Genomic DNA, 17,768 nt, shown 5'->3' with positions numbered 1-17,768 from the left:
CTTTCTTTCTTTCTTTCTTTCTCTCTCTTTCTCTCTCTCTCTCTCTCTCTCTCTCTCTCTCTCTCTCTCTCTCTCTCTCTGTGTGTGTGTGTGTGTGTGTGTGTGTGTGTGTGTGTGTGTGTGTGTGTGTGTGTGTGTGTGGTGACATGGGAGTTCTCTAGAGATGGTGACATCATCATTCTAGGGAATTTCAATGCTAGGACTGCCCATCATCAGATAGTATTTTATGATACTTCACAAGAGATGCTGAGAGAGCTGGATGTTGCAGAGACGGGCCTATCCAGACTATCACACGATGGGGAACACAGTGAGTATGGACGACACTTGATAGACATGGGGACTGCACATGGATTGGCCATCTTGAATGGCCTACAGAGATTTCCCACTGCGGAAGGTTTTCCATGACTTCCACACAGACATGAAGCCAACACAATGGATTATGTCGTGGCAGTGGATCATGCTCTTGTGTCGTTGACCATCTCTGACTACATTGAGAGAGATGGTGATAGAGGTGCACAACTGGCAGGGACATGGATTCCACTATTGTTACATGGATTCCCCGCGCCTCACCTCTAGTATCCAGGATCTCACGGTTGGACCCAGACCTGTTGGTGTGGCAGTGGATCATGCTCTTGTGTCGTTGACCATCTCTGACTACATTGAGAGAGATGGTGATAGAGGTGCACAACTGGCAGGGACATGGATTCCACTATTGTTATATGCTGATGATATTGTGTTGATCTACGACTCTCCGGAGGGGATGCAACATCACTTGGATGCTTTGCATAGATTTGCCTAGGATAGTGGTTTGTCCGTCAACCTTGGTAAAACCAAGGTCATGGTATTTAATACCACCCCACTATGGATACAGCTAGCACGGGAGCTGAGCACGAAGATGGCTTTCTACAGAGAGCATCTTCTCCAGCTTACGGAGGACGGTTTTGTGACAAGGCCCAGATACATGGACACCCACTTGTCTCATGGGATACGATGTGCTATTGGCCAGATACGCACAACTTCACACCAGCTGCGGATCGAGACTGGGAGATACAGCGGAGTACCAACAGAGGCCAGGATATGCTCCCTGTGTGACATCGAGCCTAAGACAGAGTTGCACTACACATGCCACTGCTCCGTCTACTACGAGATATGAGGCCGCTTCCATTGCTTGTTCAGAGAGGGATTTGGACCACTCTCCAAAGTCATGCGGTACGAGGATCAGAGATGACTGGGTCTGTTTTTGCTCGAGCTGCGCAGACACAGAGAGAGCTTGATGAGAGGAGAGGCTAGCCAATCTCAGAGACAGATCACACACTTCTTTAGAGCTGCCATTGGACACCCGGAGGGGCTACTACCACAGCAAAGCTCGTCGCCTCACAACAGAGGCACACTGATCGATCGAGTGACCGAGCTGGGGAGATCCAAACGCCCACGACTGTGGAGGACTACACAGCATCGACGGAGGCTACATCGAAGGATTCGGATCACTTTGCCCCGACACGCACAACGCCCGGTCAGACTACTGACTATGGAGGAGATTGAAGAGACCTGCCAACGATCGATGCTGGATCTCCTGTGATCTAGCTATCCAAGCTAGCTGCTTAGTTCACACCTAGCAGTTTAAAATTCCATTGAATTTTGTTTTGTCATCTTGTTACTCTGACTTTGTATCAGATCCACCACATTGTAACTTTCTGGATAGGAAACCCAAGAAAGAAGGGCTTGTCCAGCCTCCCCTTGTGCCTCTTTTCACTCATTGAGAGCGGACCGTGCACTTAGCGGCCAGCCAATCGACGTGAGGTGGGAAAAAGCAACCTTGGTGTGAGCGCAAGGCCGCCAAGGGGTGCGCCCGCGGAAAAGAGCATAACTCAGGTGATGAGAAGATTCTTCTCTAACACAGATTGCAAGCTAAAGAAGAACCTCAAGAACCTCAAGACCCGCAAGAACCCCAAGAACCAAGACCCCCAAGAACCCAAGTTCCTTGTGAACTTTAGAACCCAAGACCACAAGAACCCAAGAGTTCAATGGATGGTCATCACTCGAAGCAGAATGGATACTTCGCTTGGAAATGATGAGCATGAGAGAGGCGAAGAAGAATTTTCTCCACCAAGAGATTTTTCTGACCCTCTCCCTTCCCCATCTACACAAAGGATTGCAGTAACTCCTATGGAGACTTTCGACATGATGATGATGAACAGGAAGTTTGAACACGAAGCAAGAAAAGCAGAAAGAATGGCAGAATTTGATCGTGAATGCGCAGAAAGAAAAGCAGAAATGGATCCCGAGAACAAAGCAAGAAAAGCCATGAATGACCGACACATAAAAGAAATGTTGCGACTCTTTTCTCAAGTGCAGGCTCAAATGCAAGAGATTCGGGAAAAGGAGACTCTCTCAGTCTCTTCATCTCCAAAGCATGACACACAGGATTTGCATGATGATAAGCCTGATGCATTGCATGATACTGATAAGGATGATGATTTGCGGTTCACTCATGAATGAGCACGGATGTATGCGGATTATTCATGAAAAGCTGAAAAGTATGCATTCAAGGATGTCACATCCCATGTCTCTTCCTCGGCAAGACACAGATGTAGAAAGAGCACAAGAAAGTATGAGCACCAAGCATGGGCATTTCCATTGTGTTTTGCCACAGTTGATTGATTTAAATCAGCACGACAAGATTCGATCTCATTGTTTGCGTGTGTGTGGTAAACAGTTTGGCACTCCGTCTCTTTATTGCATGCACAGTTTTTGAGGAAGACAAGATTTTTTCCAGTCACTTTTTACATGGAATAGGTATGTTCATGTTTTTGTGTTGGAAGTGGTTTCAGGAATTTTCAACCATGAAGATTCTTGAAGAAGGAAGAAGCATGACTCTAGACGAAGTTGAAGCATTGAAGGTGTCACCAACGTGTGACTACTATCTATCCTTTTTGTTGATTTCTTTCTTATTATTTATTTACTTTCACTTTTTGGAAACACCCCTCGGGAAATCTAACTGCCCTGCATTGCATAGCTAGTGTGGAACTGTCCAGAGGGAGTCCAGGCCTGAGGGCAAGAGAGCACTAAGGTTGGACAAAGACTATGGTTAGCCAAAGTGGAATCATTGACTAGCCAGAGTGGAATCCTTTGCTACAGAGGCTACATTTCAGTTCTGGGTGTGGCTACAGTGTACATAGGGGGTCAGATGACCTAGAAAGATACAATGGCAGCATCTCCTAAAATTTAGGGAACTGCTATTTTGGGACCTGAAAATGTGTTTGCGTCATTACCTCCGGAATGACAAGGGGAACATTTTCTTACTCTGCAGTGAAGTCAACTGGGCAACCAGTGCTTGCTTTCCCTCTTATGCACAGTGCGGTGCCAGGAGTGATGCCCTGCACGCTACGCACTGCCCTCTCTCTCCCCTATGGCAGTATGTTATGCCCCACTAGTGGGCTTTTCAATTGACCAATGTACAGTTGTGTGGGTTCATGTGCGATTGCCGAGGCAAGAGCCTCTTGCACAGGTACTGGAGTAGCTAGCGGCTAATCCCCCCCGCAGGTACAGGTGAATTCGGAGAGGTTTCACGCTCGAAATCTCATCCGATTCAAAGGGCACGTAGCCCTACAGGTGCGGGAGCTCGAGGACTTGCTACGGATGCGACCGGCACGTGAAACGGAGCCCGAAACAGTAAATTACAGCCTGCTGTGTATTTTTGCAGGTTTAGGGTTTTGGCCCTAAACGGTCCCTAATACCCCCAGGAGGTTCGCGGACGCGAGGAGACCGCTGTACAGGTGATCTGGCGCATTTTCGGGGCTGAAAACAGAGAATTCAGCGTGCTGCAGATTCTCGCCAGGTCTTGCAAAGTGCCCGTATGCGTCGGGAAAGTCACTCATTGCGTGGGAATACTGACTGTGAAGGGTCCTAGTACAGTTATGCTGCCGAAATCGGGCCGAAACAGTTGAAATTCAGCCAAGTTTGTGCGGGGCAGCTTGTAGGGAACCACAGCGTTTATTTCCCTCTATTGAACAATAAAGAAATACCGAAAGGGGCGCCTAAGTTAGGGGCCAATCTGGTGTCGGTCTACTCATACAGGTGCAATCTAGCAACCTATATCTCTTTCCCCTTTGTTGTGTCTCGGAAGTACAAGTAAAGTGGGCGACAAATTAAATGGGTGAAAGCAAATAAGATTTAAGTTTAAAGTCTACCGCCCTTTTTGAAAGTACAGGCCGGTTTCATGGTTCCATTGTCGGGATTAAATCACTTTTTCCCATAGAAGTGAGCCTTGGTCAGGTTGGGCTTGAAGACACAGGGGATCATAGACCAGACACACGGAATTGCAATTATGGCTGACAGACCAGATGATGTCACTGAAGAGGTTTCCTCTTCACAGGGTCAACAGACACATGAAGTGGGTGAGTCCTCAAGACCACCACAGACGGATGATGATATATTCAGGACCCAGTTGGCTACTGTTGTGGCTATGTTCACACAAGTAATGCAGAACCCGAGGTTTTTAGCCTTTTTGCAACCTCCTGTTCCGTCTCAGCAAGTTGGATCACTGGATCATATTCAAAAGCCTGTTAAGGCTCGAGCACAGGTGATTCATACTGCACAGTCAATGGAAACACCTGTACACTTGATGGAGAACATGCAGTCTCCACAACCTGTGCCTAAGGTGCAAGAACAAGTGGCTGAGATGCCAGTTTTTCAAGCTGTAACAGTTCAGTCAGCCACCTTTCAACAGCCTATAGCTGGTTCTAATGGGCAGGGAAGCAACCTACAGGCTATGCAACAAGTCTTCCCACCACCTTCAGTACACCCTGGCTATTTTGGAGGTGGATCGGTATTCCAGAGCATGGCTGGTCATGCACCTGGAAATCAGTTTTACACGCCAGGAACAGTGTTCGGGGGTGCTCAAACGATGATGCCTAACCCCATGTATGGTGTCACGGGCATGCTACCAGGGTTTCAAAGCACTCAGAGCCAATTTGGGATGCCACAGATAAATTTTGGTACGGCTGGAATTACAAATCAGCAACCAAATATGGCATTTCCAGGTCAACTTAATAGCGGTCAGGGAACACAAATGAACCCTAACAGTGTTCCCATGTTTCAGTCACTTCCATATGACAATTTAACGCCGTTGGAGAGGCCAACTCCATACAAAGGTGGCAAAGGTGTATCTTTCACAACCTTTACAGGGTTTGATGACAGGAAGAAGGCTCTCTCATTCCTCCAGCAGTTTGACAAGGCCTATGCAGGGGGAAACTTTACAGAGGCTTCAAAGGTCCGCAAGGCAGCCACTTTCTTGACAGGGAATGCGGGACAATGGTGGACAACTTTATTGCTTCAAGGGCAAGCTCTGTCCACATGGATTTACTTCAAGCAGATTTTTGCAGCAGCATGGTTATCTGATGACTTTGAAGCAGATGTCATGACAGAATGGCACCAGCTTAATGCTGCTACTTGCAAGAATCTGGATGATTACAATCGGAAGTTTTGGAAAGCTCTACTTCCAGTAACTTCCTATAGGTTTGTGCCATTGACAGAACAGATTGAAAAATACTGTTGTGGCCTACCCAAAGGATTGAGGAAATACTGCACGAAGACCAAAGTCACTACTTTGACGCAGCTCATCGAGGTAGCAAACACTCGCAATGGTTTGCTCAAGGGAGAGGATTGTGAATTCAATACTGGCGTCAAGGAAGGATCAGCCAAGAAAAATTCAGCGAAGAAGTATGTTCCCAAGGAGGCTCCGAAAGTGACTCAGGAGCCAGCCAACGCAGGGAAAGACAAAGCTACGGCTGAATCAGAAAAGGGACCAGCGAAGAAATGGAAAAGACGTTTTCCTCGCAAGTCGGAAGAGCAAAAGAAGGTCCTGAGGTCAGAGAACAAATGCTTCATCTGTGAACAGCCTGGCCACATTGCTTACAATTGTCCTACAAAGAAAAGGCCAGCTGATTCTGAAGACAAGGAGGACAAGAGAGGAAAGAAGCCCATGGCTGGTCTAGTGCCAGATATGGTGGGCGACAAGCCAAATTCAGATGCAAGTGAGCTTTGCAGAGCATGGGGAAAGGTCAGGGATCAAACAGTGCTTATCTTCTTTGATCCAGGTGCCAAAGCCAACTTCATTTCCCCAGAATTGGCTTCAAAGTTGGGAATCAAACCTGAAGAGATGGGGTATACAGCAGAGGCAGGTTTGGCATGTCCTGGCCATACAGAGGCTGTGACACCCATCATTGGAAAGTTGCGCCTACATATCCAGTCCTATGCAGATGCTGAAGAATTTTACATCATGCCACTGGACGGATGTGATGTGTTGTTAGGTATTTCTTGGTTGTGTCGTGTACAGGGAATCATGGATGCCTACAACAAAAGGATCACTGTACAGAGCAGGGGAAAGACTCACATTCTGGATGTAAAGCTTAAAGGGGAGTCTATTCCCACTGTATCAGCTTCTGCTATTACTTCTGTAATGAAAAAGCATCTTTCTGCGTACTTGGTTTTTGCACGTGAAGTGTCAGATTGTGATGAATCAAATTTATCTATGCTACATAAAGAAAGGTCAATGTTTTTACAACAGTATAGTGACTGTTTTTCCGATTCATTACCGTCTCAATTACCGCCAGAGAGACCCGAGGACCATGCGATAGATTTGGTGCCAGGCAGTAGCCCACCAAATAAGCCTCCGTACAGGGTTAGTGCGGCTCAACAGAAAGAGATAATGGGCCAAGTACAGGAGCTGTTGGAAAAGGGGCTGATTCAGCCCAGTTCATCTCCATTTTGTTCTCCAATGTTGTTGGTGCAGAAAAAGGATGGCTCATGGCGTATGTGCATCGACTACCGTGCACTGAACAAGAATACCATCAAGAATAGGTTCCCTATACCTAGAATTGATGATATTATGGACAAATTAGAAGGAGCAGCTATGTTTAGCAGGATAGATCTAAAGAGTGGGTACCATCAGATCCGCATTAGATCAGAGGATGTGCACAAGACTGCTTTTAGAACAACGTTTGGCCTTTACGAATTTTTAGTGATGCCCCTTGGTCTTACAAATGCTCTTGCTACGTTCAATAGGATGATGGACAGAATTTTCGGTCCACACCAGCAATTTGTTGGTACATTCTTTGATGACATGATAGTCTACTCAAAGAATGAAGAGGAGCATAGGCATCACTTGGCCATTGTGTTCAAAGAGCTACGCAGTCATAGGTTGCTCATCAATGCAAAGAAAAGTGAATTTTTTCTGGAAGAGATCCACTTTCTGGGACACATTGTCTCAAAGGATGGTGTCAGAATGGATCCTGCAAAAGTTGAAGCGATCAAGTCATGGCCAGATTTGAAGACGGTGCATGATGTCCGAAGCTTCTTGGGACTATGCTCCTATTACAGAAGGTTTATCCGAAATTTCGTTGAGATTGCTTCACCTTTACATGCTCTTCAAAAGAAGGCAGTCACCTTTAGATGGACACAGAAAGAGATTTCAGCTTTTAATCTCTCAAAGGAAAAGATGACTTCAGATCCAGTCATTGTGTTGCCAGATCTTAGGAAGTCATTTGTGGTCCAGTGTGATGCATGTGGTAGTAGCATTGGTGCAATGCTAATGCAAGATGGCAGGGTAGTAACCTATGAGAGCAGAATTTTGCAAGGACAAGAGATGACCATGCAGGTCTATGAGAAAGAGTTACTGGCTGTGATTCATGCGCTCTTAAGTTGGAAACACTACCTGCTAGGCACAGATTTCGTTGTCCAAACGGACCATCAGACCTTGCGATACTTCTTGACACAGACAAAGTTATCTGAGAAGCATATGCGATGGGCAAATATCTTGTCCATGTTCCATTTTCAGATTGTGCATGTGGAAGGCAAGAAGAACGTTGTGGCTGATGCCTTGTCAAGGAAGCCACAAATTTCAGCTGTGTCGATTCCTTATCATCATGCACTTGATGATATGAGGGAACAGTATGAAAATGATAAAGATTTTGCAAGGGTCTTCGAGCAGGTAATGCATGGACAACGTCATGAACACTATCTTCTCAAAGATGGGTTCATGATGATGCATGGCAGATTGTGTGTCACAAAGCCATTGCGACGCAAAGTTATGGAAGAGAGTCATGTCCCACCGTATGCAGGGCATCGTGGTATCGATGCTACAGTTAAAGCGGTTGAGACATTCTTCTACTGGCCTACATTGAGAAGAGATGTGGATGCCTTTGTGCGAGAATGCCTAATATGCCAAAAGGTCAAGTTTGACAGGCAAAAGGCACCAGGGTTATTGCAACCACTACCTATTCCAGATAAACCATGGGAAAGTATTGCTATGGATTTTATCTTTGATCTTCCAAGAACGCAGACAGGAAACGATGGTATTTGGACCATTATTTGCAGATTTAGCAAACATGCTCATTTTATTCCTGTCAGGAAGAAGATAAAACCAGATCAGATGGTACGCTTGTTTATGAGCAATATTTTCAAGTATCATGGCATGCCACAGTCGATTGTTAGCGACCGTGATCCACGCATGACAAGTTTGTTCTGGAGAGGCTTGTTTGAGAATATGGGCACAACACTCAAATTCTCTTCGTCATTTCATCCTCAAACAAATGGGCAGTCAGAAGAGGCAAATTCTACTGTCCTAGATCTGCTGAAGTGCTATGTGTCATAGCATAAAGGAAAGTGGGAGCAATATTTGCCATTGGCGGAGTATGCATACAATAATACAGTGCATTCATCAACTGGCAAGGCACCTTTTGAGATAGTTGAAGGTGGCAAGAAAGTTCCTCCCATACTGCATACAAAGGACAAGATATTTGAAGCAGATAAGTATGGTCAGGACATGGATGAAATGTACAAGAAGGTCAAAGTGGCCTTAGAAAAGACTCAGGCAAAGCAAAAGAAAGCAGCTAATCGTCACCGTCGTGAAGTCGTATTTTCACTTGGTGATTGGGTGCTTCTACGCTTTGAAAAGGCAAGGTTAAAGAAGATGAAGGGCAAGGAAAGACTGTTTCCAAAGCTCAGCATGCGTTACTATGGGCCTTTTCATGTGTGCGACATAATCAGTGATGTTGCATATAGGCTGAAATTGCCTGACAGTTGGAAGATTCACAATGCGTTTCATGTGAGTCTTCTCAGACCCTATGTGGGTGATGTGCCAGGAGATATGCCAGCTAAAGATCAGCCGGAAGTCGAGGAACTTGACGAGATCTTGGTCCCCGAACAGATTTTGGCACACAAAGAAAGGAAAGTGAAAGGCAAGGTTACTAGGCGTTACTTGGTAAAGTTCAGAAACTATCCACCAATGGATGCTAAGTGGATGGAAGAAGGTGAACTTGCAGAGTCACCAACTATGTTATCACTTTACCTTGAAGCCTTCGATTTGCAACCTACCTTGACCCCTTGAGTTTCAAAGCTACATGGATTGTCAGTGTGACAATGGCTTCTGAAAGAAATGATGTACATGGTATTTAAAGTGAGCTCAAATGAAATACCTCTTACATGAATGTAGCTGTACAGATTGTCAGTTTGGCAATTACTCTTATGGAATGTCCAAAAGTTTGGTTAGTGCTATAGAAGTGAGTATTTCTTGTCAGTTTGTCAAGGATACAGTAATTGCTTCTATTAAAGGGTACATGTGTAACTGCATTCTTAAACTGTCGGTTTGGGTATGCTCGAAAGTGTTACGGGATCCAACGTGTACTATAAGACAGTGGCAAAATGTGCAGCTACCATTTTGTCATTGGAAAGTTAGTGACTCAAAGCAATGGCAGAGTGCGAAGCTACCACTATGTCACTGGGACAGGGTTCACACGCAGGCAATACATGTGTCGACGAGGTGTTGAATACACCAGGGTTGACAATGAGCATGTATGTGTCGTACATGTGTCGACAGGTGTTGAATACATCAGTGTTGACTAGGAGCATGTACGACATAGATGCAAACGAGGACGTTTGAGATTTCAAGAGGGGGGTATGTCACCAGCGTGTGACTACTATCTATCTTTTTTGTTGATTTCTTTCTTATTATTTATTTACTTTCACTTTTTGGAAACACCCCTCGGGAAATCTAACTGCCCTACATTGCATAGCTAGTGTGGAACTCTCCAGAGGGAGTCCAGGCCTGAGGGCAAGAGAGCACTAAGGTTGGACAAAGACTATGGTTAGCCAAAGTGGGGTCATTGACTAGCCAGAGTGGAATCCTTTGCTACAGAGGCTACATTTCAGTTCTGGGTGTGGCTGCAGTGTACAAAGGGGGCCAGATGACCTAGAAAGATACAATGGCAGCATCTCCTAAAATTTAGGGAATTGCTATTTTTGGACCTGAAAATGTGTTTGCGTCATTACCTCCGGAATGACAAGGGGAACATTTTCTTACTCTGCCGTGAAGTCAACTGGGCAACCGGTTGGGAGATTTTTAGGCGGCAACCCCAAAACGGGAAAATGCTTGTAAATGCGCCAAGTGGCACATTCTGGTGCACTTGCCTCCTCAAGGAAGAAGTGGCGCTGAATTTTAAGCTGGGAGAGGCTGATTTTCAGATTTTGTCACAGGTTAAGAGCTATGGAGTGCTTGCTTTCCCTCTTATGCACAATGCAGTGCCAGGAGTGATGCCCTGCACGCTACGCACTGCCCTCTCTCTCCCCTATGGCAGTATGTTATGCCCCACTAGTGGGCTTTTCAATTGACCAATGTACACTTGTGTGGGTTCATGCGCGATTCCCGAGGCAAGAGCCTCTTGCACAGGTACTGGATTAGCTAGCGGCTAATCCCCCCCGCAGGTACAGGTGAATTCGGAGAGGTTTCACGCTCGAAATCTCATCTGATTCAAAGGGCACGTAGCCCTACAAGTGCGGGAGCTCGAGGACTTGCTACGGATGCGACTGGCACGTGAAACGGAGCCCGAAACAGTAAATTACAGCCTGCTGTGTATTTTTGCAGGTTTAGGGTTTTGGCCCTAAACGGTCCCTAATACCCCCAGGAGGTTCGCGGACACGAGGGGACCGCTGTACAGGTGATCTGGCGCATTTTCGGGGCTGAAAACAGAGAATTCAGCGTGCTGCAGATTCTCGACAGGTCTTGCAAAGTGCCCGTATGCGTCGGGAAAGTCGCTCATTGCGTGGGAATACTGACTGTGAAGGGTCCTAGTACAGTTATGCTGCCGAAATCGGGCCGAAACAGTTGAAATTCAGCCAAGTTTGTGCGGGGCAGCTTGTAGGGAACCACAGCGTTTATTTCCCTCTATTGAACAATAAAGAAATACCGAAAGGGGCGCCTAAGTTAGGGGCCAATCTGGTGTCGGTCTACTCATACAGGTGCAATCTAGCAGCCTGTATCCCTTTCCCCTTTGTTGTGTCTCGGAAGTACAGGTAAAGTGGGCGACAAATTAAATGGGTGAAAGCAAATAAGGTTTAAGTTTAAAGTCTACCACCCTTTTTGAAAGTACAGGCCAGTTTCAGAAGGAGCTACAGAAGACTTTGTGTCGCTTTGGACACGGCCCAAAGAAGCAAGCGTTGAAGACCTTTATGAAGTTGAAGTATCACACGACCCACACATCGGAGTGGGCCGGCGAAGAGTCCTTTCCAGGATTCCGGATGCTATTGGTGATCTCCCTCGACACCAGACAGTTCGGTACCAGTACCTCACTTTGAAAAGGAGGGGATTTCACGTGACACATCCAACCCTATGTGTCTGTGGATAAGCTACAGCATGACCAGGGTTCAGTTCAATCAAGTCAGTCTAGAATAGGAAGTGATCTGGCACACCGTGCATGTCCATACACTTAGATTAGATGCATATCCTCTGGTTGCACATAGCATGACCCTCAGATTATAGTCAGAACCCATCAGTAGCATTTGTACAATGCGTAGACCTATTTTCCCTATTTTTGACATTTTTCACTTATTATTTTTAAGTGACTTTTGTTGGAAAGTAGGTAGGGCAATTTTGCTAAGTTTGTATATAAGCAAACCTAGCACTAGCACTTTCTGGCAGAAGAGGTAGCAAGAGCACCTTGCTCAACAGACAACTTCTCAGCAAGACCAACCCCCGCGACAACTCTAGCATTTTCAGCATTGCAGAAGGCCTAGCGTTTTTGCATCAGATCAGCCAGCGTTCTTTGCACTTGCAGATTCACGGCGACAATAGACAGCAGATCAGCCCTAGCGTTTGCAGATTTCCACCCCAAAACCCCAAACCAGCCTAGCGTTTTTAGATCAGACAGAGACCTAGCGTTTTTGGAGATCTTCGCGACCGAAGCAGCAGTAGCACCAGCGTTTTCAGTTTTCAGCAGTCAGACTTCGCAGTAGAACCCCCGAACCTCGCAGATCTCACCGTCCCGCAGCATATACGGTCAGATTCCGCAAAGTTCGCAATTTCAGCCCGGAAAACGCAGATTTCAGCATCGCGTTTTCAGCGCGTCGTCGTCACATCGTCGTCATCGACATCATCACCGACATAAAGTCAAAATTCAGCAGATAAAGATTTGCAGATTTCAGCCCTTAGCATTCTCAGATTTCAGCCCGTCTCGTCGTCGTCCTCATCGTCGGCAAGTCCAAAGCATTGTAGAGATTTGTGCAATCATAAGTAGAGTCTAGACCGCTCTCGCCATAGAGAGCTGGGCCTTCGGAGGAGGGTTTGACAACATTCTGGTGTCGTATTCTTCTCTCTCTATCTCTTAGTCTCGTGCACTTCCATTCACAGTGTCCATTCACTTTGTTTGTGTCTATTGCACTCTCTCACTAAAGGAACGGAAGGCTCTCCCTTCCGTAAGTAAAAGGAACCTTGAGCACAGTTTGGAGCACTCATCTTGAGCAAAGTTCAACATTCACTTCCGCTGCACCTTACAGTTTTTGAGCCAGGATTCAGGCGAGGCATGGCGACTCTTCCATGAGCACTCCCCCCCCCCCCCCCCCACTGGTCATCACTTCTATGGAGGCAAGGGGCAGCATCATGTCTCTACACAGTCTCGGGGCAGCCACCTCTTCCAAATCTGCCACCACAGCCATGCCCACACACATGTGCTTTCTTTACCGCCGAGATGGTAAAGAAATCCATTGACAGGATGGAGACAAGGAGAGCATATGATCACGATGGCCTAGTAGCAGAGCATTTTTTCCATGCTAGAGATTTTCTTGCAGAGCTTCTAGCAGTGATGTTCAACCGTGCCATGTGTGAAGGCCTACCTGATACGTGGAGTTTTGTCCACGATGGTACCTATCTTCAAGTCAGAGGACCCTAGAGCCTAGGAACTACCGCACTATCATGATTGGACGCACATTGGCACGTTTGTACGCATCCATTCTTGAGCAGAACTTGAGTAGATGGGCAGAGAGAGAGGGTGTACGGGCAGTAGGACGGGCGGGTTTCAGAAGAGGTTTCACTACTCTTCATCAGATTCTGACATTCAGAACCATTATTGAGGAGGGGAGATCACGTGGGAGACGGCTCTATTGTTGCTTTGTGGACTTCCACAAAGCCTTCGATACAGTGCACAGAGCTAGATTGATGTGTCGTCTGCAAGAGATGGGGGTACACAAAGAGTTGATCTGGGGGATCATGGCTCTATACAAGTCAGTAGTGGGGCATGTACACACTCCAGAGAGGATTTTTGATTTGGTTCACTCCACTATTGGGGTGAAACAGGGTTGCCCGCTATCTCCTACACTATTTGGCATGTATGTGGATCAAGGTTGTAAGGTACGTAGTATTCGGTACGTGTTCAGTATGTACTGTACGTTGTACCGTATGGATTGGGCCATAAGGTACGTAAAATTCGTGGTATATTTTTTAAAAGCTAAAAATACAGAGAATTTCAAATTTATATACAACCTATCTAGTTTAAAAACACTGCACAATACTTAAACAGTCACAACTTTCCAAAAACACTTAAAATCACCCCACAAGTTAAGTAACCGCTAGAATCGAGTCCAGACCACATGGCATAGTGTAAGTCAAAAGTACATAACTGAATGCTGAATCCTGATACAAAAATAACATAGTCACTCAATGAAGAGTCTGGGTGGCTCAAGCAACAAAATAAAAAGCATGAATGAGTCATGACAAATGTCCAAGTCCCAAGACCCAAAGCACTGGGCAATCACTACTACTCAAAATCATCATCAGAGGCTGATAAAGACTCAGAGAGCATGTCTCCATCTGTCAAGACATTGCCCTCATCATCATAACCGGGCTCTCTCTCCTCTGGCACAGATGCTAGGGGTGCATCACGCTCATCTGGATCATCAGCCTCTGAACTCTGGGTGTGGATGAGTCGAACAGCCTCATTGGCTCGTTTACGAGCAGGCCGAACGGGTAACTTTTCTCTGCGAATGCTCTCTCTATGTGCAACCTCTGGATCTGCAGCAGCAATGCGAAGAGGAATACTGTAAGCTCGAGAGCGAGATCTAGTGACCCGACGATCCACGCTCTCTAGCTCCCTGTGCAACTCTCGAAGGATCTCCTCCTGCTCATCTCTAATCCGTGCATCGACCTCCTCCGCAGTAGGATCTGCCACCATCTTCAACTCTGTGGGATCCACCTACAATGACAAGACAAAACATAGTCCATGATTCAACACTGTCTTTTGATCATTGACTTGTTTTCATAAATGTGCATGTAAATCTCACCTGCTTGGGTGTCCCCAAGGCATGAAAGCTGCGCACAAGCCGCATGTTAGCACGGCAATAAACCAATCTCTCTAACTGCTTGGTGCTAAGACGATTGCGGATCTTCGTGTGAATAAGAGAGTATGCACTCCAGTTGCGCTCGCATGCCCCAACTGAGCAATCCTACAGCAATTCAAATAGCGAACACTCATGGGTCACAAGTGTCACGTGTGACAATATAGATTCATCATGCCATAAATATAAATTATAATTTAGACTTCAGTATTCACCTGAGAAAGGATGCGCAATGCAAGGTGGCACAACTTGGGAAGGCCCTGGCGTCCATAGTTTTGCCACCATGTTAAAGGAAGCTTGGTAGCTTCCTTTCTCAATGCTACGGACCGCACAAAGGTGGGTCCTAAACTGTTCATGTAGCTACTCATCTCTGAATCCAGAATCAATTGCTCATCCTCATCGTATATAATGTTCAGATATTCAGAGCGTAGTGTGAGCAATGAAGCCTCCTCAAACAATTCTTGGCTCTTGTAGAGAGGATGGAGAACTGCAGCCATCCCACGGATGGGACGACGCATGAACTGCCATCGAGTCTCTACAATAGCCAAAATATCATCACGACTGCAAACAAAATAGTCACAGTAAGTATGTGTTTTGAAAAATTATAAATAGACATGTCACATGAGGACATTAGAGCACTTTGTAGTTTGTACTTACCAATCCTGTGTCAATGAGGTACATCCAGAAATGTGTGTCTTCATCTGCATAAACAGATGATACACCAACCCAAGTGTAGAGCCCTCCATGTCTGTGACCCGTAGTAGTACATACAATGGCTGTAGAGCCACTGCCAATGTCCAGAAGGTCTCATCAAGAACCTTTCTTTGAATATACTTGGTCGCCTCTGACTGAGCGTGGTGCATCAATCTCCACTTTGGATCCACAACTGTCTGCAACAGTGGATCTCTCAATTTGAACAGCCTCTGAAGCACCAGATACATGTATGCAAATCTGGTCGTCGAGGGACGCACCATGTCTACTATGCTATGGCTCCTGAAGATTGCCAAGGCCTGGTGTTTTTTGCGGAAAAAAGTGGTAAGCTTAGACGCATCAGACACTGTAGGCTGCACCCAGGGAAGTTTGCCTATGTCCTCCATGAGAAGGTCTAGGCAATGTGCAGCGCATGGTGTCCACACAATGTGCTTGAACTCAGCCTCCACCATATCCCCCATGGCCTTGCAATTGGAGGCATTATCAGTGACCACCTACAATGAGTCATGACAAGATATTAAATGAAGTGTGGACATTATTACGTTGGACAATGTATGCAAAATTCAAATGTGCATGCCACATGGTCAGGAATCAGTATCTACCTGCACGACGTTCTTCTCCCCAACCTCCTTGATGGCCTGGCGAATATGTTTGAAGATGAACTCCGCAGAAATGCGTTCTCCAGCTTTCCCTACATCCACGGCTCGTAAGAAGTATGTGCCCAAGCAGGAGGAAACAAGGATATTGATAATGTGGCGCCTTCGCGTGTCACTCCACCCATCAGAAAGAATAGTGCATCCAAATTGTTGCCACCCAACCTTCACTGGAGTCAATGCTCGGTCTATGATCTCTTTTTGGTCGTCAAGCATGGTAGTGCGCATCTTTTGGTAGTCAAGACCATTCCAGGAATCTGTAGCACCAACCTGTGAAATAGCTCTCACCATCCTCTTCCATTGATCAGTCTTCAACACATTGAATGCAATGTTGCACTCTATGAGAGTCCGCGCAATCTCCATCTCTGCAACTTTCTGTCGCTCTTTTACCCATGAATCACTGTGTACACGTGATGGCAATGTGGTTTGCCTTGGGCCACGTACACCCTCAACCCCACCTGCACTTTCTGCTGAAGCACTAGCACCCTCATCCTCAGCCTGTGAAACATGAGCTCTCTTTCTACTAGTGCCTGCAAATGATGGCGCTGCAGACGTAGAGCGGCTAATATCTCCAAGTAATGCATCTTGCAAGGCATCCTCTGCTGCTGTTGCTGCTGCACGTGCTCCCCCTTACTGTGACGATGCAGTAGATCCTGGAGGAAAATGCTCCAAAATCAAGGCATCCCTCAATGCTTGCGGGATAGTCTCGCAACCCCCACAATGTCCAGTGGTGCCAATACCAATGAGGTGCTTCAAAACCCTGGTAATTGTACTGGTCATCTGCTCTCCGCAGTACTTGCACACCCAAGTGCGAGTCCCTGAACCTGCTTGGCCTCCTGTGTTGACAACTCTCAGGACATTGGTGTGCTCGGCCCAAAGAGGATTAGGTCGACGAGGCATGATAACTCTGCAACACAATTAACGCAAACTTCAAAGTTGAATACAAAACTTACACAATCTTTCGCGAGGTCACGACTCTAGAGTGCCTCCTTCAGGCTTGCTGACTCCAAACACAAAGGGAGGGAGGGAGGGAGAACCTTATCGGCGGCGTTCCACACTTCCTTTGTCTCTGTGCAGACACTGTGCAGACTCTTGAGACTGAGTTCTAACTTCTGCTACTCTGTAACGTGGTAATAAGATAGGTTGGCTTATAAAAAGGCTCGCACAAAGAGTCCGACCAAGCGGATAAGCAACCGACGGCCGAATTTTTTTTTTTAAAGCCATGCACGTACGGAATCGTACGGTACGTACGGAAGTACCGTACGGTACGGAAGGCAGCCGGACGTACGTACGGAAACAACCATGACATTGTGGATGAGGTTGTTGACTACATTGAGAGGGATGGTGATAGAGGAGCACAGTTGGCAGGGACATGGATCCCACTATTGTTATATGCTGATGATATTGTGTTGATTTCCAACTCCTCGGAGGGGATGCAGCGTCATTTAGATGCTTTGTCCACATTTGCCCACGATAGTGGACTCTCTATTAACTTGAGAAAAACCAAGGTTATGGTGTTTTAACACCACACCACAGTGGGTCAGGAGGTCAGCACCCACTTCTACATATGGCTAAGAGACGGTGGAGTATACATATTACAGATGCATACACCTATCTTGGGGTAGTCTTCAGTGGACTGGCGTTTTCATTGAGGAGAGTAGTAGAGACTAGATTGACGAGAGCTTATGCAGCCTTGGGAGGATTGGAGAAGATGAGTTCACAGATTCAGTTTCAGGAACCTCG

At 46.4% G+C, this 17,768-nt stretch overlaps 2 protein-coding genes across 5 annotated transcripts in view; both read right to left on the bottom strand.

Moving 5' to 3' along the window:
* CDC48B (cell division cycle 48B) overlaps positions 1–17,768 on the bottom strand; it is a 78,062-nt gene that overhangs the window by 10,484 nt on the left and 49,810 nt on the right. The gene's annotated exons all lie outside the window — the stretch shown is intronic.
* LOC147437613 (uncharacterized) lies at positions 13,942–15,209 on the bottom strand. Its single transcript, XM_086485973.1, has 3 exons — positions 14,877–15,209; positions 14,608–14,769; positions 13,942–14,519 (listed from the first exon to the last, which is right to left on the bottom strand). The coding sequence occupies exons 1-3, from the start codon at positions 15,177–15,179 to the stop codon at positions 14,085–14,087; spliced, it is 900 nt and encodes a 299-aa protein (XP_086342099.1). The 5' UTR covers positions 15,180–15,209; the 3' UTR covers positions 13,942–14,084.

This window comes from Adiantum capillus-veneris, chromosome 17 (genome assembly GCF_014529385.1).
Source record: "Adiantum capillus-veneris isolate H3 chromosome 17, ASM1452938v2, whole genome shotgun sequence".
Classification (NCBI taxonomy): Eukaryota; Viridiplantae; Streptophyta; class Polypodiopsida; order Polypodiales; family Pteridaceae; genus Adiantum; species Adiantum capillus-veneris.
The sequence above is the reverse complement of the archived record's forward strand: the minus strand, read 5'-3'. Positions and strand labels throughout refer to the sequence as shown.

What these genes read in the sequence shown, in the direction of transcription:
- LOC147437613 (XM_086485973.1), bottom strand. Translation starts at nt 15,179, where the DNA reads ATGCGTCGTCCCATCCGTGGGATGGCTGCAGTTCTCCATCCTCTCTAC. An exon ending in CATTGCGCATCCTTTCTCAG is followed by an intron (nt 14,770 to 14,876) that starts GTGAATACTGAA and finishes GAATTGCTGTAG; the next exon opens with GATTGCTCAGTTGGGGCATG. An exon ending in CCTTGGGGACACCCAAGCAG is followed by an intron (nt 14,520 to 14,607) that starts GTGAGATTTACA and finishes TTGTCATTGTAG; the next exon opens with GTGGATCCCACAGAGTTGAA.